This window comes from Camelina sativa, chromosome 17 (assembly GCF_000633955.1).
Source record: "Camelina sativa cultivar DH55 chromosome 17, Cs, whole genome shotgun sequence".
Lineage (NCBI taxonomy): Eukaryota > Viridiplantae > Streptophyta > Magnoliopsida > Brassicales > Brassicaceae > Camelina > Camelina sativa.
The window spans coordinates 21,822,605-21,845,702 of NC_025701.1; the positions used below are offsets into that span (position 1 = coordinate 21,822,605).

A 23,098-nucleotide genomic window follows, 5' to 3' on the forward strand; every position below is an offset into this window, starting at 1 on the left:
TTTTAGGTTGTAAATATATCTTATTAGATCTCATTTGTGCTCTATTCTATATATTCGTTCAGAATATTCTAAAATAACTAATACAGCTTATTCATGGGAATACTATGATCTTCAAAATCTTCTAAATAAAAAGTAAATATGTTTCGAATGTTAAAAAATATTATAATTAAAGTACAATTTTTAATTATGGTAAAATGCTTTAAATAGTTTTCAATGTTTTAAATCTTTATGGTAAATTTTTTTTGTTAAACTATATAATAGATTTAATATATTTACATTTTCATTAAATTATTTTAGACTTACATTCCTATAGAGAACATAATATAATAAGGATACAATCTTTTGATTATGTGTGCATAGTATTACATTACTATATAGTACGTAATATAAAAAATGGAACCTTTTATAAAATTAATATCTTAAGCAAAACAATGGAAAACTATTTGGTTTACTTAATTAAAAAAGTCTAGAAAACAATCTTTCGTAAAAAAAAGAACACATGATCGAACCTCTTATAAATTCTGGAATACTTCTTTGAACACTACATTCATTGTCTGCCTTTGAATCTCACCTTTCTTGTCAACAATCAGAACTTTCAAACCTTTCTTAGAAGTCACCCTAGAAAGAGCAACATATAATTGCCCATGTGAGAAAACCGGTCAAGGCAAAAATAGACCAACTTCGTTCAATGATTGTCCCTGACTCTTATTGATGGTCATAGCAAAAGCAAGAGCTATAGGGAATTGCCTACGACGCATCTTGAAAGGTAGCTTGGTATCAGATGGCTTGATAAATGTTTGAGGAATCAAAACTAAATCACCACTTCTGTCTCCTGTAATAACCATCGCCTCTAAAACATGATCAGCCATTTGTGTTATCTGAAGTCTTGTTCCATTACATAATCCACCTTTAGGGTCTAGATTTCTCAACAACATAATAGGAGCCCTGACCTTTAGGCGCAAATTATGATTTGGTAATCCTGAGATTTTGATACTATTTAAGAAGTCAGGAGTGAATACCGGATTGTCTACAGAGTCTAAATCAGTTGGATCAATACTATCACAACTCAGGAAGCTTTTTTCTTCACCTGGAAAAGTTTTCAAAAATAATAAGTAGTTTTAATATTTCTGAAGTTTAAATTTAAAAAAAAATGATCTAGTAAATTTGAAAAACTTTCAAAACCTCTAATCAAAAAGAAACAAACCTGGTAATTTATCAAGCATGATTTGATTTATGGTATTGACATCATCATTTCTTGGTGCTAAAATAGCTCTCTCCTGAAAAATTTTTGCATCCTTCTTCGTTTGCAAAGACGCAAAATCCCCATATATAGCTCTGCTGATTGCTTCTATAGGATCATCAACATCAGTAATTAAAAACTCTGCAGGGATATCTATTAGAGCCTCTCCATCATTAGGTTCAGCAATTTTCCCGTCACCCACATCCAAAATCCATTTTGAAAACTCTTCAATATCTCTTGCCTCATCTTCATTTAATTTGTTGCTTAGGAGACGCATGTTTTTGGTTAGCTTCAACACCTTGCAATGTTCCCACAAATAAGATGCATTCAGTGAAGACAATACAATCTCCGCTCGTCCGGCACCATTAATAACAGGCAGTATTTGCCGGAAATCTCCTCCAAAAACAACAACCTTACCACCAAATGGCTTATTTCGTCCTCTACCGATACAATCTTTCAGACTTCTATCCAAATTTTCAAAACAGTACTTGCTCATCATTGGAGCGTCATCCCATATAATTAGAGAAGCCTCATCCATAAGATTTGAAACATCATCATTAGGAGTCATGGTACATGATGTACTATCATCAGGAGTGATCGGGATCCTAAACCTGGAATGTGCAGTCCTACCACCAGGAAGTAAAAGCGAAGCAATTCCACTTGAGGCTGTATTAATTACAATCATTCCCCTATACCTAAGAGCAGCAGATAAAGTCTTCCACATGAATGTTTTTCCTGTACCACCAAATCCATAAACGAAAAACACTCCTCCTTTATCATTCAATACCGCATCCAAAATCTCATCATAAATTTCTTTTTGCTCCAAAGTTAACATTTTCACCCATTCATCATGTTTCTCTTTCTGCTCCTCCCTATTGTATTTCATCTCTTCGACAATAAAATGATTGGAATGATCAATAGTTTCCCTTGATGGCTGCGGCATATTTTCAATGGTAGATAGTGAACCACCATTCATCACCATTAGCTTCTCTATCTCAATGAGAGTATAATTTCTTTTATCTGCATCTGTTAAGTTTAAATCTGCAAGAAAGAACAATTAAAATAGATATCAATTTAACCACAGACTGTTGTCAATAATAAAAAGTAGTAAAGTATCACAAAATAAGTGAAAATAGGAAAACAACCCTGGATTGTTATATTCTTCTCTTTTCTTTGTCTCAATGTCTTCAGAAAGATGTATCCATGTTTCTTCCCAAACATGTTGTGGTTGTGATAGAGATTCTGACAAAATCATATTTGCAAAAAGATTACGTAACTGAGGACCAAAACACCATTGAGTTGCATCTACAATGCTGTCAATAAATATCTGATCATCATCTAGGATTCCTCTTGCAAAACATGCTTCTTTATAGGTTTTATAAACTACCCCTTTGTAGGTTTTCAAATCATCAAACGATTTAGGACCCCGAACAATATTTAGGAGGATTCGCATGAAATATTCAGGTTCCATCCGTCTAGGAACGTAGTCAATCCTACCCAGAGAAAAACCTCTCTTTCTAACGCTCCATTGCTTCTTCTTACCCTGCCAAGTAAAGTGACCAGGGATCTCCGAATAAAGATACTGATTAGCAGATACGTTGACAGTATTTAAGTAGAACCAAGCTGTCAATTGTGAATCTTCATTCTCAGACTTTTCCAATACTTCTTCTATGTCATCATTGAGCTTAAAATAGCATGGTTTTTTCCCTTCAACATGGAACGAAAGTCTTTGAATTGGAGTTGTCCTGAACTGTATTGGGAACTTGAAGATTCTCCATATAGCTTCAGACGCAGAAACATACCTATTAAAAGTCTCACGTATTTAAGTGCACATTTTCTAGAGATAAGAAAACATTGAAACGATAGTAAAGGATTTTATAAAAATACCTGCAGTCAAAGTATTCTTTAATTTCATTTTTCTTATTCTCATTCTGTGTGGTTTTTCTAACAGTCGTTGTTGTGGATGGTGGATTTGGCTTGACTGGTTCCACAACCATAGCAACACGATCAGGTCCCTTGTTAATGTACTTAAACAAATATTTGATAGAGCCACTTTGGTTGCACCATTCAACATTGATGTGAGCTCGATATCTTAAACACAACTTCTCATTATACGGCACCACATATCTGTTATCACACTTGAAACCACCCTTCTCAATAAAATGCGTTGATCGACGCCTCCTATAAACTGGATAACCATCTTTCCCAACTTTTGTAATCTCTGCATGTGCCTTAGGATACAATTTTGAACATTTCCCATCGACCATACATGGTGAGTTCAGATTTGCAGCTCCACAAGGTCCATGAATCATGGAATCTTTAATGATCTCATACAGGTCAGGCTTTGTATCTTTATAAGGAATTTCTGCACAGCTAATCTTGTTGATATCATCGCTACTTGGTAGTTTACTTTTTTTATCCATGAATAATAGTATATGGGCATGAGGTAACCCTCTTTTCTGAAATTCCACTGTATACATAGCTGCCAAAAAACACTTTAGTATGTTATAACACATTCAACGAAGAGGAGGAAAATTATAAGTAGAGGTTTAAAAATAGGTTACCTGTAACAGTTTTTCCAAGTAGCCTTTTCTGTGTCAAATCAAACATCAAAGAATCCAGTTTGATCTTGAATAGACGACATATTATATTAGGTCTATCATTTGGTGTGAGACCTCTTGCTTTGCAATACCTTGTTATCTCTGGCCATTTAGGATTACATGTGAAAGTTATAAAAAGGTCAGGAAACCCAAAAGTTTTGCATATAGCCATGGCATCATAGTAGCTTTGAACCATATATCTTGGACCACCAGTGAAAGAAGAGGGAATAGAGATAGGATTTCCTTGTTCACCCATATTTTTCAAGCCTGAATCCGCTGCTTCTTTGACGGCGCTGTAATTTTGACACCTAAGCTTAGCCTGATTTAGCTTGATATATTTCAACCTGTTTGACTCTATTGCTGAGTACGCATCAACTACATACTGTTGGAACAACCTCCTAGATAATAATAGTGTATGAGACTCGCCAACTCTTTCTTGAATCCTAAATGCAAACCACTGACGCATACTAATACACTTTATTTTGGTTGTTTTGGTTTTATCCGTGTATCCCTTTTGAATTCCCAGTCTGTAACCATCTTCCCCATAAATGTGAATCAATGGATACTGTAATGCCAAATAGGAAGGGTGAATTTCACTGATTCTCTGTAGGAGTCCTGTGCTTTTTTCCTCTATAATAATATCACGCTCTGGCATTTCTTTAACAAAATCACCTGGTATGAGAGCAGCTATTTCTGAGACTGTTGGGTTAGTGTAATTCCTACCATCTAAACCAACACGATCACTAACTATCCTCATATGAAATGTGTCCTCTGTATTATTAGCAAACCTATCTCTAGCTGCCCTGAAATGTGCTACATAAGGATTAACTTCATCCAATGTTTTAATTAGTGGCTCTATTATATCCTTTCTCAAGTTTTTCTTCCCAACTGTTGTATCTCTGTTCTTTGATTTTGCTGCAAAACAGAAAGGTGAAAGTAACCACATTATTATAAAGTGATGAACATAACTTTGTCTTTTAGTTTGATTTAGTCAATACCTGAGAACTGTTTCTCTATTTGATACTTCGTTTTCTGTATCTACGATGTATAGCTGTGAGAACTTTGCATAATCATTCTGTTTCGGCTTCATACTTCCAATAAGATGGTAATTAGCTCCTTGTAGCTGGAACATATTTGGTCCCTTTCCTTGATGTATAGCTCTATCTACTTTTCCTCCTAGAGATGTCATTGCGAAAACCATTTCATAACCTCTACTATTGTTTTGGAAATGTCTGCTCATGTTGTCTTTACCAGTAACCAACTTTTTTATAAACTGAGGAGGTTCTTTGAAAAGTGGTAGTTTTACGGTTCCTTGTAGACAACATAGAGAGAATTTAGGATTATTTGTGTTTCTCCTCTTGTTAAGCCTCTCATCATACCACAACAATGCACCACGGTACTGACATGTATGATCTGGGTCACCATGATCTAAATACTCTGAAAGTTTAAAGTATATTAACACCAACATCTTAAAAAAATTTAATCATAGTAATATAGTCACAAAATTTCAATAGTACCTATTTTGCTGGATTTTTTTGTAGTAGTTCTGCCTTTCCTTGTATCAAGTGTGGTTTCTGTTATTGTTTCATGTCCTTCGGTTATGTTAAATCCTTCATCATCAGATAAATTTAGTTCCGCTGGGATATCTTCATCGCTGCTAGTACAATAATATGACTGCTCCTCTTCATAAATAGTCTCTTCTGTGATTTGAAAGTTAAATGATCATTAGTTAGACAACAGATAATGAGAGACATTCTTCTTAATCAAGTTAAAAGTATACCGTCTGATGAATTCTTCCAAGCAGATTCATCAAATTCTGCTTCCAAATTTCTAGGCTGAATACTGACATGATTTAATGATGTATGACCTGATATGGTTGAATCACGATTATATATAAGTAGAAACCAGTCAAACAAAGAATAGTCAAACAAAGAACATTTGAGAATACATTAAATTTATATAGATGTTTTAATTTGGAAGACTCACAATTGACTTTATCTGTAGATGTTTTATTTGCAACATTATCTCTTCTAAAAGCTTTTAGTCTCTGTTTTGCTTTTTCGAAAACCGTAGCAGAAGATGTGGTAGAATGAATTGGCCTGACATTACCATGTGAATTTGATCCATTGTATACATTCTCGGAACCTGATAAAATCTCTATAATTGTATAACATATTACGTTATCTAAATAGACCCTGTAGTACTATTATATAAACGATCTAATGTAAATTTTATATTACCAGATTGAAGAAGCGATTTGTTGGAAGAAGATGTCTGTGGAGGTGGAGGTGTTTCAATAGTGGGACTGTTTGCTCTTGGTAAGTTTGTAATATCTTTGAAAACTCTAGTAAAAACTGATTTGACTGGGATAGCAGAATTGCCATAAGTTTGACTTGAGCTGGTAAGCACACTCAAAGGAGTATGTGATGGTATTAATCTATTCCTTTTTGGGGTTTGCTGACAATCTTCATCAGAATTTGGTTGCTCGTATCTTTTTTTCATATTACTCTACTATTACTCTACTATCGTTGAAAGTAGGGTTTGATAGCTTCGTTGATAGTGAGATGGTGTTTTGTGAGATTTAATAAATGTGTTTGGTGTGTTGACTTATTAGGAGATACAATTCTGTAATCTTTTTTCATTTTATGGTAATGCCCTGATCAACGAATCCCCGAAAAAGTGTAGACCTGGTTATTAATTTGTTTTGCGTATTTGTTAGGTAATTTCTAGTAAGGAAATATTTTAAATATCCATTTTAAATGGTATTGATTTATTTGTATCACAGTATTTTGTGATTCAAACTTTTAATACTGTGTCTTTTTAAGAAAGTGTACGTGTATTGATTAAAAAAATGTGCATTGAATTTAATTTGTAGGAGTTGTTGTGTCGAAGATTCGCCAGAATGGGATTCAAATTTAAGGTAAGAAGTATGTGCTTTTCCTTAGTATACAATAACATATTAACATAATTGAATATTAGCAGATTTATTAAATAATTTAGAGATGACCTCAAATTAGAATCATAAAATCAATATATTAAAATCACATGTAATTAATACATGAGTAATAAAATCAGTAAAACCTGTATTAATTCACATAAACAGGTCCAAAATAATCATTTAAAAGTAGAAAAGATCACGATGCTTTTTATTCATTATAGCATGGAAGTTTAACATAGTACCAAAAACAAAGCCATAATTCAAAATAACTAAATCGAAATTGTCAAAATAAATTTGCTTGAAGAGGACAGAAACATAAATTAAGCAATCGTGATATTGTAAATAAATGTGTCTTCTTAGCCACTTGCAACATGAGCATCTTCAATAGCATCACTTATTGACCCAATACACAACTTCTTTGAAGAAGACGAATGCTCAGAACTCTGACCAGAAACATCATCTTTCCTTTTGGAAGAGGGAGTTGTGGAAGGTGTTGACAATGCATTAGTTTGTTCTGAACTTCCAGTTAACAATAAGCTTTCCTGGTAACAATATTAAAAAGAGTAGACTTAGATACATCAAGTTGGTAGATACAGTACTAAAATTTCAATTCACGTGAAACTCTACATTGTACCTGATCACAACTGACAATTGTAGTCAAATCATCATCACCTTCAAATGTCTCCAGTTCGTCACCTGGCTCATTTTCAAGCCCAACATTCGCATGAGAGACCTTGTAAACTTCTTTGCCTTCTCTGATGTTATCCTTTCCAATAGTCACGACAAACTGAAAAGTCTTCCCAACTAACTCTTTCAATGCTTGAGGGATGTTTGTTGGATCTTGCATCTAAAGTTTAAACAAAATCATTAAATCCATAGGCGGATATCTAAATTATTTTCTGAAGATAATGAGATGTTAATATGTTACCTCATTAAAATTGCCATCGAGAAGCTGAAGAGAGCTGTGTTGTACTATCAACTTGGCTTCTTTCTCAAACAGGATACACTTAAGTTGTGCAGTTGAATCCATAACACAGACAGTCAACCTATACCTATAAAATCCGTACTCACCAGGGTTAAGAGGTTGATCACTTTCAAACAGCAGTAATATATGGTCCTAGTACGATTTAAATTACCTTGGTTTGACTTTAGTAACATTTTCATTACAGCCGGAACACCAAAACAATGTCTTCTTATTTTTTTCCACAACCTCATTTTCAACTTTGCAAACCTTGTACACTGTGGTATTACACTTTAAACAGACAAAGTACTACCAAGCATACTCTGTATCAATCGCATAGATTGAGCAGAAAATCTTGAATTTCCCTTCCTGCAAAAAAATATAATTTTAGTTTATAAAATTCATGTTTATATAGTATGCACATTAGTAAAATACAATAATCAGTTATATGTACCTCATTATATGCCCTGATTTCTTCAATCGATTTCTTTTCGCAGTGTTTATAGGCTTGAGCTTTCTTATTAACTGCTAACTCCTTAGGTACACCTTGTTTGATTGTCAAGGCAAGACCATCCTTAGGCAGCCTATTTTTGTCGAAATAATTATAGTCAATAAATTATCACAAAACAAATTAAATGCTAATAATGGCTTACATTTCACGAAACTCCACAATTTCTGGATAGTTTGGATCAATCTCCATTAACGAAATGTCATAAGCATTTGACACTGATCGTTGACCTAATACATGAAAATGTATTAGAACTTTTTATATCTTAAAAATGTATAATAAGTAGAACTTCTATCGATATTTTTACCTTTGAAAGAATTGATCTTAGCAAAGCGCAACAGACAAATCACCACCTGTTGTCTATTGTTTTCACAAGCAGCTAGGATTCTCTCAGCAAAACCACCCCACAATGTACATGATAGTCGGTCATCACTATATGGTTGATGAATAAAGATAATTTAGTAAATAATTATTAGAATAACTGAACTTATTGATCACGATAATACCGTATGTCTCTCAGCTCAAACTCAACTTTCTTCTTGTCCTTGTTTTCGACTTGATGAATCTTAAGTTCGCCGACATTGACAACTTGACCTACGACATCTGTATAATCATATTTTTCGCACATCATATATAGTTATGATTAAATAACTATAATTAATTCTAACAAAAAGTTTTAACCAAGATACTTACCAACCAAAATGTTTTCATTCAATCCAGCTTCGTCAATGACCTTCTCAAAGTCAACCAGTTGGAGGAACATGTCATTAGTCAAGGACGCACATGGCACCATGGAGGTGATGTTGATCAACGTCATACGGTAAGGATGGTTCGTAACCCTGAATTTCCCAGCGGATCTAGTCATTGTGAAAGTATCAATGATTACCCATTGCCCCGATTTGATCAGTCTCTGGAACTTTCCAAACTGTGGTTTCTTCACAGTTGCATGTATGAGGGTACCCTATTTAACAAAAGGAAATATATTAAACTTCAAAACACTTAACAATACATAACAATAAAACCTAGTAAAGAGTTCGGTAAGCTTACTGAAATATCAGCTAGAACCATTTCAATGGTTTCTCCGGAATAGACAGTGTTTTGCTTCCAAACATGAATGATTTTGACATGAATTCTCCATCCTGTTTTGAATGGCCTAATGGACTGCAGTTCTGTGGTAGGGACGTTCTCGGCAGCCATTGGAGAAGGTTTGAAAGAAGAAAGGAGAAAGACAAGAAGCTATGGTGGTTTACGATTCGATAAGTATCATAGTATTTATAGGAAGTCTCCATTAGGTATAATTTGATAGTATATTTTATGGTATATGGTATATTCGTAGCATTTCGGCAGAAAATCTTAGTAGTTAATTACGTAATATATTCTTAACAATTTTTTAAAGATGATGATCAATTTTCTTGGTGCAGTTAAGGATTCGAAATAAATTGGAGTATGAATTAGGAATGAAAGACATAATTAAAAATGCGGTTTGGTAAGATTTTGGAAGATTGATATCTGTAAAATTATTTTTATTTGAATTTCGTTTTCAATGAAAACGATACATAAATTATAAATCTATTTTGCAGGCTTATTGCAGGCTTATTTCAGGAGGCCCGAAATAGCCCATTTTTACATCAATATATATCCGGATATCCAATTGATAATTATCGGGTAATTTAGAATTTTTAACCCGATTCAATAGATTTAAAAGTCATATTTAACCTTAATGATATGTGTTAAGATAAATTTCGACTGGGGCATTTTCGGGCAATGAGAAAGTTGTACTTCTCTTTTACTAATATAGAGATACAATAAGTGATGTAATATTATATTATGTATTATGTATTTATGTGGCACATATATGCCAGATAGTACTGTTACAATCTGTATTTGTCTATATATTTGGTAATTGAAACCAAACTTCACAAAGAGTACAAAAGTTGTCAACAATATTTGGGCATTCGTTACACGTAAAAGGCAATACATATAGGTGTTGACTGGTTCTCCCGCTACCTTCCATAAATGCTGCGTTTGCGGGTGGTAGCGGTTGCTAGCGAGTGGAACCAATCACACAAACCGTTCCTAGTCGCTCCTAATCACTTCTAATCGCTCCAAACCACTGAATTCCAAAAGCTACTTCCCGGCTACTTCCCGCAAGCGTTTGCGGTTGCGGGCGATTGCGGTTGGAATTTTTTTTTTTTTTAAATAACTTAAAAGAAATCAATGATATTGAATTTTTTTTGTTATATATTCTATCTAACTATTTTACTCATTAAGGATGAGAGAAAATGAAGTACGGATACGATTGCAGAGATTATAAAATAAATAGTTAGAAGAAAATAATATTCTAATTAATAATAATCCGGAAAACTTGATGTAAATTTAATGGCACATCGCACATAAGTTCAAAAAAATCTAAATAAATATAATATTTCATCAGAAATTTAAGAAAATAAAATTATTTGTGAAATATATATATCAGGCTATCAGCACGGCGGCTCCAACAATGCCTGTAATATTTCCCTCTTCATGGAGGCGACCTGTAATCCTCCCTCTCCGGAGTGTAAAGACCTTCAAGCCTCTCGCATGCCTCAAATTAAAAGGAGAAAAAAGGTAAACATATGTCTCTCTATCTCAAATTATAAGAGCTCAGTGATCTAATATATTTTGGTAGGATGGTACTATTGCCACTTAAGATGTCTATAGCTAGCTATACCATGTTCGCAATCTAATTGAAATATTCATATCGCAAATGAGTGGGTTCCACGAAACTGAACATAAAGTTCGTGATTATGAATTGGATCAGTTTGGTGTTGTGAACAATGTCGTTTATGCCAACTACTGCCAACACGGTTAGTTAAAGTCGATCGGTTGCAAATGCTGCTGCTTAAGATTGTTATAAATCATCCTTTCGAGTGTAGACGTATGCTACAATTAACCTATATATCATTCTTGTCCACTATTTATTGTTTGTTAAACTTGTTTTCATACAAAGGTCGACACGAGTTCATGGAGAGTATCGGTATCAACTGCGATAAAGTATGGGATTTTTGCCAAAAATGCCACATTGTCTAAAAACGTTTTCACCAATGCCACATTCTCAAAACCTTAAAGAAAATGCCACAAAACAACTTTATGGCATAATGTCAAAAGACGATTTTTCTCTCATGATAATAATGAAGTAAAGATGCGGAAAAGTTGTGTCTCTTTCATGATTTTGGAGGGAAATGTACGGATGATAGACAAGATGGTGGATAAGATGATTGACAAGATAAATATGATGGACAGGATGCGGTTGATGGACAAGAAGCAGATGATGGACAAGAAGTAGATGATAGATAAGATGATACAGAAAATGATGGACAAGATGATAGAGAGAAAGATGAGATAAGATGCGGTTGATGGACAAGATAAATATGGCGGACAAGATAAATATGATTGACAAGATGAAAATGATGGACAAGATAAATATGATGGACAAGATGCAGTTGATGGACAAGAAGCAGATGATGGACAAGATGATACAGAAAATGATGGACAAGATGATAGGGAGAAGGATGAGAAGACAATGAAGAAGAAAATGATGTGGAGGATGATGGATAAGGTAATAACATGTAGGATGGTGGACCAAAAGAAGATGTAGAGGATGATGGACCAAAAGAACATGTGGATGATGGAAAAGTGATAGCATAGAGAATGGTGGACCAAAAGAGGATGTCGAGGATGGTGGACCAAAAGCGGATGATGTGGATGAGGGTGGAGAATTGAGTTTCTCGCTGGCATCTTTCTCCATATCATCTTGTCCATCATCCTAATTTTGTACATCATTTGCATTTTGTCTATCATCCACATATTGTCTATCATCTCCATCTTGTCCATCATCGGCATCTTGTCAATCATCCACATCTTGTCCATTATCCACATCTTGTCCATTATCCGCATCTTGTCTGTCATTTGTATCTTGTCTATCAACAGCCTAATAATCATCGAGGGGCATTTATGTCTTTTTAAGTGAAGGTTGTGGCATTATGGAAAAGAAGTGAACAAAGTGGCATTTTGACTAATTTTTTTTTACTATTCATGGCATTTCTTTTAATTAACTCATAAAGTATCCCGTTCGGGTAAAGCCTTGGCAATTTCTGAGTTGTTAATAAAATTCCGTGCACTTTTACGAGTACTTTTGACCCTCTTTTACTAGCTATATATATATAAAATAATCGTCACATATTTTATTTGATTTATTTGAGCAGAATGGATTCAGATTTATGGTGAAAACTAGAATATCAGGAGTATCTATGGTGCGTATCTAATTTGAGCAATTCATCTTAAAACTGCCTGATCAAGAGGTTAATTTTGTTGCTCCTATTAAGCCTTTGTGTTGTTTTTTTTTACTTGTGTAAGAGCCGGACCAAAGCATTTGGGGGTCCCATACAAAATAAGAAAAAAATATAATCATAATTTTCATAGTATAAAAACTATATACTAAAAAGAAAATTCAGTTAAACAAAACACTTATTTTTTTAAAACAGAATACAAAATATCTTAAAAGAATATAAGAAATTCTAAAATTTTTAGAAAAAATAACATTTTTGTGTATTTGGAGACTTCATAATAACATTTTTCTGTATTTGGGGGCCTCAAAATAACAAAAAACTTCTAAATATGGGGGCCCCATTGCAATGTTTCAAATCAATGGTGTCAGGTCCGGCTCTTTTGTGTTCTAATCTAGATCCTTTTGGTATAGCAGCTTATTTTGGAAGCGCACGAAACAGCAGTGTGGCTTGACACCAACTACCGTCCTGCCCAAGTCCCATCTTTTATACGCTCTAATTTCGTTCATTTCCAACGCCAAGAAGTCTCTGTTCACTCCTAATTTTGTTCACATCCAATAAGTACTGTCTTGCCTGCATTCCTATGTTTTTTTCAAATAACAAAGATGTTCTAAATCTAGATTCTTACATTCTCTCATTCCAGAGAATAGAATATTTTATATGGTATTCTGGCATATGCCATTCGATTTGAAGATTTCTAAATGTATCTGAAAGTTTTTATAAATTGAGTTATTGACAATTTATTCTTGTATACTATTTTACATATGGTAGAACGTATGTTTCTTTTCATATCATTTTTATCAGTGTGTATGTATAATTTATTAAATATACAGTATTACATATTAATAAAATACTGTATAAATAAAATATATTCGTGGAAAAGAGAAAAAACAAAACGTGATTCATCAACTAATTGACCATATATATGCAGCCACTGGTCTCCCAATTGCCACTTGTTCAGCGCGCAGGAGGCCAATAAGTCATGGAACTCATGTACCAAACCAAACGATATGGCCACATGAGTTTACGTGACATAACAATAAATAGTGTTCGAGTAACGAGTAGGGCCATTTACATTAAAGTTTATCGAAATCAATTCATATTTGGATGGCTGTCGACGGATTTCAAACCATTTATTTGTAAACAGAATGTGAAATTTTTTTTTGTCAACTAATCAATACAAAAAACAAACTAATTCTCTTTCTCTAATTTACATATCAGCGTTTTCATGTTTTTTTTTCAACCAAACATTAAATTAAATAAAAAAAAAACTCCTAGATTGGTTGCCCAAACTGGAAGAAAATAGTTTACAAAAGAAATTTCAGAAATTAAAGATCTTGAAAAACGAATAAGACAATCCGCCCTTACATTGAAAACACAGGGAATCCTAGCCAGGGTGAAAAGAAGAAAAGATGATCTAAGCAAGGTAAAATCATCCAGCAGATGCGAGAACGCGGGCCAATCATCAGGAGCCTGTAACATTGCAACTAACTCTCCGCAGTCTGTCTCGAACGCTTGACAATCAACACCAGCCGTCTTAAGGGACTCCATAGCCCAAATCAAGGCTTGGAACTCCGAGTGCAAGGGAGTAGGACCCCGTCTATGGCTCCGTGCTCCCAGAAGAAGGGTAGTATCCTCACAATCACAATACCACCATCCCAGTCCCTCAAAAGGATCCGAACCTTTCCAGGATCCATCGACCTAACAACGAAAAGAGGAATCCCTGACCTCCAAAGATGGCAAAGAATCCAAAACTCTCTCAGAGAAAGCTTTAGCCTCCTCCCATAGTAACTTATCATTAGCCGCCTGATTTAGAATATAAACTGGCTCTGCCTCTGTTCCCTGGAAAACCTTTTTATTCATATCTTTCCAAATTGACCATAGAATCCATGGCAGCCGGAAAGCTATGTCGGAAACCCCCCGATTGAGAAGACGCGCGCCAATAAATGAAATCTAAATTTGAGTATATCGAGCCATATGGAAAACCTTCAGGATCTATCAAAACCGGAGATGCTTCCCAGATACTGCGCGAACAAGGACACTCAAAAAGAGCGTGATTTATAGTCTCTACCGCAGAACCACACCGTTTACACATGGCATCACATCGGACTCCCCGATGAGCAATTCGTTCCAACACAGGGAGATTACCAGAGGCAATCTGCCAGAAAAAGTGTTGGACTTTCGGCGGGACTTCAAGTTTCCAACTATGGGCCCGAAGAGCCATACACGACGGCCGATCCTCAACTTCCTTGATTAATTCCCGAGCTAACCGATAACCCGATTTGATCGAGTACGTCCCCGACTTAGTATAATGCCATAGTAAACGGTCCGGTTTATAAGTTTTACTAACCGCTATACTGCAAACATGTTGTACATCCGCCAGATTCATAAACTCTTCGAGAATAGGCAAATGCCAATCCTTTGTAACTGGATTTATTAAATGATTAACCATCAAATTCGGATGCAGCAAACTTCCCCGACCATTAATTGGTCTTGGCCGAAGATCTGGTAACCACGGATAACGCTAAACCGATATAGAACATCCAGAACCTACCGCCCACCTCGCACTTTGTACCACCAAGTCCTTAGTTGAATAAATTCTCCTCCATGCAAAGGAGGGATTATTTGGTTTTTTTGCCATAAGAGGATGTTTATTTCTAATATATCGACCGCGCATCACCCGAGCCATTAAGGATGTCGGATGATGGATTAACCTCCAAAACTGTTTAGCCAACATAGCGTCATTTTAAATTGTTCTAGAACTCGGAAACCTAGACCCCCTTCACTTTTGTCATTACACATTTTATCCCACGCTACCCAGTGCAAACCACGTGCCTTATCATTATACTTCCACCAAAATTTTGAAATAGCGCTCGTGAGCTTAGACGTCAACTCCTGCGGCAGCTTATAACACGACATAACATGGGTCGGGAGAGCTAACACAACCATTTGATCATAACCTCCTTACCACCTTTCGATAAACACTTTGCAGACCAACCATTTACTTGATCGTCCAAACGATCCTTAACATAACTAAACACCTTAGTTTTCGAACCCTGAAGACTTTCAGGGATACCCAGGTAAGAACCATACCACCTTCTTTAGAAATACCAATAACTGATTTTAACTGAGTTCTTATATCAGACGGAACCTTCTTACCAAACATAATAGAGGACTTTTCCAGATTAACCTCTTGTCCCGAAGCTTGACCATAATTACCTATGATATCCATTACTGTCCTACATTCAATGGCCTCGGCTTTGCCAAAAAACAGACTATCATCAGCGAACAACAAATGCAAAATGGTGGGGCTATCACGAGCAATTGTGATACCCGTTAATTTCTTCTCCCGTTCAGCCTTTTTAATATTTGCTATCAAAACCTCTATACAAAGTATAAACAAATATGGTGACAGAGGATCCCACTGACGTAAACCTCGTTGTGGTTTAATAGAACCCTGAGACTGACCATTGATAAGAACTTGATACGACACTGAAGATACACACCACGTGATCCATGTAATCCATTTCCTAGCAAAACCTAACTTAACCATAACCGCTTCCAAAAAATCTTATTCAACACGATCATATGCCTTACTCATATCCGTTTTGAAAGCCAGAAACTCCGATTTACACCTTTGGTTAGTATTTAACCCATGAAACATTTTCTGCACCACAAGAATATTATCCGTAATCAAGCGACCCGAAACAAAAGCCGACTGAGTTTCAAAAACCAGTGATGGCAAGAACCTTTTAAGCCGAAAACACAAAACTTTAGAAATAATTTTATAACTCACATTACAAAGACTTATCGGCCTAAACTCCGCCATCCGCTGCGGCTGATCAACTTTAGGAATGAGACAAATATTCGTCTCATTTAAACGTGGATCAAAACTACCTGATCGAAAAAACTCTCTAACTAAGGCCACCAAATCTCCTTTTAAGGAGGACCAAAACCGTTGAAAAAACAAAGCTGTCATTCCGTCGGGTCCTGGAGTTTTCTCCGGATGCATAGCAAACAAAGCTTTTTGAACTTCCGCTTCCAAAATATCCCTAGTTAGATCTCTGTTCATATTATCCGAAATTAGTGGGGTGATCTCCTGAATCATCTCTGAAATACCCCTAACATCTGATTGCTTAAAAAGATCCTCAAAATATTTTGTAGCAATATTCTCCATGCCCGAGATCGATTCATTTCACATGTTATCTGCATCAAACAAACCAATAATCCTATTCCGCACCCGCCGCTGCTTAGTAGAAGCTTGAAAGAATTTAGTATTTTTGTCCCCAACCCTTAACCAAAATTTCCTACTTTTTTTGTTACCAGTATACTTCCTCATCACGATACGCCTCTTTTAATTTCCTCTCTATACCAAGAATTTCCTCCTGAGAGATCAAATCATCCATTTTCGCCTCCTGCAAAGCCGCCTTCAAGGAAGAAATAAGCTTTGGGCCAGAACATATATTATTCTTCCGCCACCAAGAAATCGAATTCCTACAACTTCTTATCTTATCCACAAAGCCCGGAATCCGGAAAAATTTTGTACGATTCCACCCTGACTTGACCGCCCCTAATAAACCATCTCTCCCTAACCAGCGTTTGTTAAAACAAAATTGCCTATTCCGTTTCGTGTATGACTTTAAGCAAGTTACTAAAATTGGGCAATGATCAGAACTAACCATTTCCAAATAGTCTACCTTAGAATTTGGATAACAGCCATGCCAATCCTCATTACCCAAAGCCCGGTCTAACCGACAACGGACCACCTGATTATTACACCGATTACCTCTCCATGATAATTGTTCACCATAACATGGGAACTCAAGCATTCCGCAATGACGGAGCATTGAAATAAAAGGCACAAAAGAAGAGGCAGGACGCACAGCACCTCCCCTTTTCTCATGATTCCCAATCAGTTCGTGAAAATCACCAATCATAAACCAAGGATCAACACGAAAAGAACCAATACCCGATAGTTTATCCCATACCTTCTCTCGATTTTAGGGAACAGGGTCACCATAAATAAAAGACAAATAAACCAATTGTTGACCAAAGAAAGCTTGAACATCAATAATGCAAATCACTATCATAAAGAACAGAGAGTTTTATTTCATCCATGAAAAATAATGCTAAACCACCCCTAGACCCTTGGGGTTCAACAATATACAAATTATTATAACCAAACTTATTCTGAAATTTTTGTAAATAAGAAAAATATTTCTTGGTTTCTGATAAAAACAAAATGTCTGGTCGATGTTGTTTCCATAAATCACCCAAATAATTCTCTGTCAGGTCAGCCCCTATGCCCTGACAATTCCAACTCAGGATCTTCACGTCTTCGCCGGTGGTTTCGGGAGAGCCACCTTCCCTTTCTTGACTTGACGACCACCATCCGCTGGTTTACCACGCAAAGTATTGCCTTGTCTCCCTAGGCTCTTCTGTGTTTTCCCGGCACCTGCAGGTTTAGATAACGCCTTAGCAAATAAACGTTTCCCCGGAGAGGCCAAATTCCTAGCAACTAAATTCCTAGCAACTAACCCAGAACCACTAGCCCCCTTTTTAACAATAGGCCTATTAATCCTCCCTCTAAGAATAGTCAGTTCCTCTAACTTAAAATCAGCCAAGGCATTGTTAACAAGACCCAAAGCAATATCCACTGGAACTGAAAAAAGAGAGGTACCTTGCGGACTACCATCCGTATCAATCTGGGGATCGGTCCCCTGCTCAGAAATAGACACACCCTCCTGTCCTGAGCCAGTTTCAACCAAAGCCGAGCCGCCACCCTCGGTATACTCTCCCTCCTCCAACAAGTCATTGTTCTGTTCCATAAAGTCAGTATCAACAAATTCTTTAGCAGTCCCGATATGAGTGTCACCCTCAGCAACCGATACAACCTGAGAGACTGGAGCCAGATGAACATCACCCTCTTCCTCTTGGATCTGCTTCTCAACACCTCCTTGTTTTGCCTTGTACAAAGGTTTAGGCCACACTGGACCCATTCCCTTCCGGTTAAGATTAAGAGAAGAAACCTGCCCCAAAGATACACCACCTAGCATATGTGAACCTGGCTGACCACCAGAACCACTAGACTCGGCTGCTGTGAGCTGCCTTTTCTGACCCCAAGCTGAACCATGGGATCTCTCTTGATTTCGATGACCATAAGAAACCACATCACCAACAATAGAGTCCTGAACCTGAAAATCTAGATCCCTCTTAACATACTTCTTTGGTTTCTCCCAACTACCTTCGTTTCTATATCCCCCTTGTTTAACCTGTAAATGTTGTCTCTGAGCAAACCTCTTTTCCGCTTGATGCTCCACAACCTGCTTGCCAGCCTCTTTATGCAACTCTGGACATCCTCGCACATCATGTGTAAGTCGACAGCAATGCTCACAAAAACTTGAAAGCTTCTCATACTCAAGAGAAACAATAACCTCATCCCTAGTATCAAAAGGAACAACCATCTTGAAGAGGAGAGGATTGAATCCATTAACAGTCACGCAAAAACTCCCAGACTCCTCATCAATCTCTCTAAGTATGCCCACCTTCTTACCTATTGCTCTTAAGGTCGCAACCTCCCAAAGATGCATGGGGATACCAATTACCTTCACCCAAAAGTTGATTGCAGAAGGATAAATTGAGGAAATAATAGGCTCCCATTTTACCAAAGACACCATCCACCCATCAAAATGATATGGACCGTTCATCAAAACCGACTGAAGATCCTTCTCTGCGTCAAAGTTAAAACTGAAAGAGACCTTGCCCCAAATCTGCTCCCACCACCTTATCCTCCATCTTCCAAATCTTTGGCAAATTAGCCACTAAGGACTTCATTTGTTGAACACTTGGATTCATCAACCGCCCAATAAGAGTCAGCGAGAATTGTTGTATCCGCTGAGCCAGAACCGAGTTAACAATCCTCACTGTTTCAGTATGAACCAATGGTGCTTTGCCTTTGTTAAGAGATAACTGAGATATAATTAACCACCAATGGAGCAACTGAAAACCCAACAAACGACTTTCCAAAGAAACAAGACGCACCCCTCTCTTAGAAACAAGCAACTCTCCAAATAAAGTATGAATGATAGTTCGAAAGAGTGACCACAGAGACAAACCATTCCATCGGATAAATACCCCTTGTACAAACCACCTATCGTACAAAGTTTCACAAAATCTGCCAGATTCCAACATCCCATAACCAACCAAACTAAATCCCAGAAATACCAATGCCGTATCTTCAACTGATCTCAATCTAAAGAACCATGGAAAGAAGCGGAAGCGAATACCATAAATACCATACCATGAGATCCTCACCTTAATCCACTCAATCGAATCCTCATTCTGAAGGATATGGAAATCTCGACCTGGTAATGAAAAGAAAACCAAACTCCATGTAAACGGAGATCGAATCCTATCAAGCCAATTAAAATCTCCCATCGAATCAACCCAAAATCAGCCATCGAAGATCCGACTCAAACAGACCTCGTATTCGGGAAATAAAATCTCACAAAGTCCGATCGAACCCAGACCGAACCAGGAACCGATTTCCGATCCATCCCCATTCCCGAAACTCAACCAGAGCACACGAAAAGCCATCCCTTCATCTCTCAAGAACACTGAACCAAGACATCTTAAACCCTAGATCTAATTGCCATCGTCATCGTCATCTTCTTTAGATCTAATCGCCATCGCCATCGTCATGTTTTTAAAAATGACACACTAGTAAAAATGTTCTGCATTGTTACGGAAATAATTGTAGTTATGAAGTGTTTTTCGTAGCTAAAATTTGTTTGTTACAGAATGGTGACAAAAAAATTTAGTAATTATTTGGTCGTAGCAATTTTTTTCTTCATAGCAAATCATCGCAACTTGCTATAATTTATATACTAATGTAAACATAGCTATTTGCTACAAAATGTTACATTTACTTGGAGGTATTTGTTACAGATGGTGTTTGAAATATACGTAACTATTAGCTTCAAGAACCCACACTTTGGTCGTCGTCGATTTACGACAGTTAGCTACAGAGTCAATTGTCATAAAATTGTTACCAACTACTATGCTATAATCGTGGGAGATTAGTAACAATTATTGTAACAACCCGTCCTGTGGACCCCACTAGCCCCCCGCTAGCTGCACCAACGGACCGTCTGTGGACCCTGCTAGCCCCCGCTAGCCATCCCAACGAATCCCAAGCTGGCCCTGTAGGACATCGATCCTAACCCATCACTGTGGATATGGTCAATTGGTGACAGCTTGTCCTGTGGGAAGGTTGTTAAAGGGTGGGGATCAGGGTTCGAGGAACGCCTGGCGTACCCAATAACCTACTGGTGGATTTGGATATCCACAGTGATGGATTAGGATTGATGCCCTGCAGGGCCAGCTTGGGGTCCATTGGGATGGCTAGCGGGGGGCTAGCAGGGTCCACGGACGGTCCATTGGGGCAGCTAGCGGGGGGCTAGTGGGTTCCGCAGGACGGGTTGTCACAATTATGTTTGAATGCAGCGTAACAATTACCTTCTAGTTGCTACGAATATTGGTAACAGAATAGCTTCTATTTGCTACAATGGTGCTAGTCTTAGATTGTCTACAATAAGTGACTATTCTTTTCCTTGTGGGTGACGTTTACAAATAAAGCGCGAAACATAAATACCTGCAAATATCATTGGAAAACCTTGGTTTGTGGTTACAAATTACAAAAGCTCTGATTAAACCTTAGTTTTGAACATTCAGGAAAAAAAAACAGAATTTTTAACCAGGATCGAACATAAAGAGTACTAAATAGGTAGATTGAGTAAAGAAAGGTGGGAGTATCAAGTGCATCAGAAGAGGGCACCTCCCACAAGCTCCGCATCCACATCGCCATCGTCTTCTTGCTCATCAGACTCATTAGGCACAGTTGTGGGATGGACAACATCAGCCATTTCTGGAGGTTCAGTCGCAGCTCCGGGATTGGCATATCTGTTCTCACTGTTATTGCCTTGAGCTGGGCTAGAGACCGATGCACCCGTTGCAGAGGTTGGCTGAGCAGAGGGGAAAGTGTTTGCGGAACCTTCAGGCATATATTGCCTCATAAATTCAACCACAGTTGCCAGCTGATCTTGAAGAGATGTCAATTAGCGTTCAAGGGGATTATTTCCACTGCATCAGCTGAGTTTTCCCCACGCTCACGAATGTAGTTTTGACCCCTGAGACCGAAGATCCTCCCATTATGAGAAGGTACAACCTACATTAAAAACATACAAGTCAATATCTCTTCTTACAAACACCAATGTAATCGAAAATATGATTTAACAGAAACAACTTAAACAGTGTTAAGAAGACTTTGGTGTCTGTTACTGCAGACAACAAAACCAGTCACTTCTTGCAGAAAACAACGACGCCTTATTGGTGTGTTCTGCTTACAACATATTCACTTACTACAAACTGATCATTTCACTTACATTCACTTAAATTATTTCACTTACATGAGGTGAGCTCCAATTAGAATCAGAACCAACATATGAACCTAACTTCGCATAATGATTAGATATCAATTAGCTTACATAACCAAACCCAACAATCATAATTCAAACCGCAAATCTCAACTCTTAAAGCAATGTGAAACATAGATAACCAAAACACAAATACATGCACAGAGAGTGAGAGAGAGTGAGATCATTAACAAAGGGTGAGATCATTAATAATACTCAAAGAACAAAAACTCTTTTTACAGTCCATAAAAATCTGTATATATATATAAATAAAGAGTGAAAACAAAGAGGTGTGAAACAAAAAGGTGCGAAGACTAACAAGTGCAACCATTGAAAGCTAGGGGTACGACGAAAAAAACACAATTGTTGGATCAAAACATTGCAAATTTATATAAACAAAGAGGTGTAAAACAAGGTGTGAAAACTAATGGGTGCCAGCATGGAAAGCTGGGGGTACAACGAAGAAACACAATTGTTGGACCGAAATATTGCAACTTTTGAGATCATTGACAAAAGGTTTAATAGGTGTGATTTTTAAAAGATGGGGGTATGACGAAGAAACATGATTATTAGAAAAAAAAAACTTGCAACTGTTAGGATTATTAATTATTTTAAATTGTTACATAGATAATAGAAACAATCTCATTCGTTAGATTAAAGTTGACCCCAAAAGTGGGTTTGCTATTATATATAGATTACAAATGCAGAATTTGCATATAAAGCAATATAAATTCACTGTCAAGCGACGACAACAACAATAACATATTGTATTTTGGTTTAAATACCTATATATGAGAACGTGGAGCAAATGTTTAGGATGATAAGGATTATTTGTTATCGGCTGGATACACTCTCGATGGAAATAAACAGGATCTGTCAGATCAAAATGTAAGTAATAGCCAGCAGTGTCGTCATATATCTGATGAAAGCAAAAACTGCACCTCCTGTCTTTAGCTTCGTTTTCTTCGTTGTTGAACCAGACAAGGGAATGTGTACTCTGTGGAGGCCCAATAACTTCTCTTTTATTGGGGCAAACTAATGCTAGAATTCGTG

At 36.8% G+C, this 23,098-nt stretch overlaps 1 protein-coding gene across 1 annotated transcript; it reads right to left on the reverse strand.

The window, feature by feature from the left end:
• Positions 660–3,155, reverse strand: LOC104759708 (ATP-dependent DNA helicase PIF1-like). Its single transcript, XM_010482605.2, has 4 exons — positions 3,128–3,155; positions 2,783–3,022; positions 1,205–2,281; positions 660–1,087 (listed from the first exon to the last, which is right to left on the reverse strand). The coding sequence occupies exons 1-4, from the start codon at positions 3,153–3,155 to the stop codon at positions 660–662; spliced, it is 1,773 nt and encodes a 590-aa protein (XP_010480907.2).

Bases quoted from the DNA above. Each gene is read 5' to 3' on its own strand.
- LOC104759708 (XM_010482605.2), bottom strand. From the start codon at position 3,155: ATGAAATTAAAGAATACTTTGACTGCAG. The intron at 2,282-2,782 runs GTAAGAAGAAGC...TCTTTCTTGCAG, and splicing joins TGGTCACTTTACTTGGCAGG to ATTTAAACTTAACAGATGCA. The intron at 1,088-1,204 runs GTTTGTTTCTTT...AAACTTTTCCAG, and splicing joins CATGCTTGATAAATTACCAG to GTGAAGAAAAAAGCTTCCTG.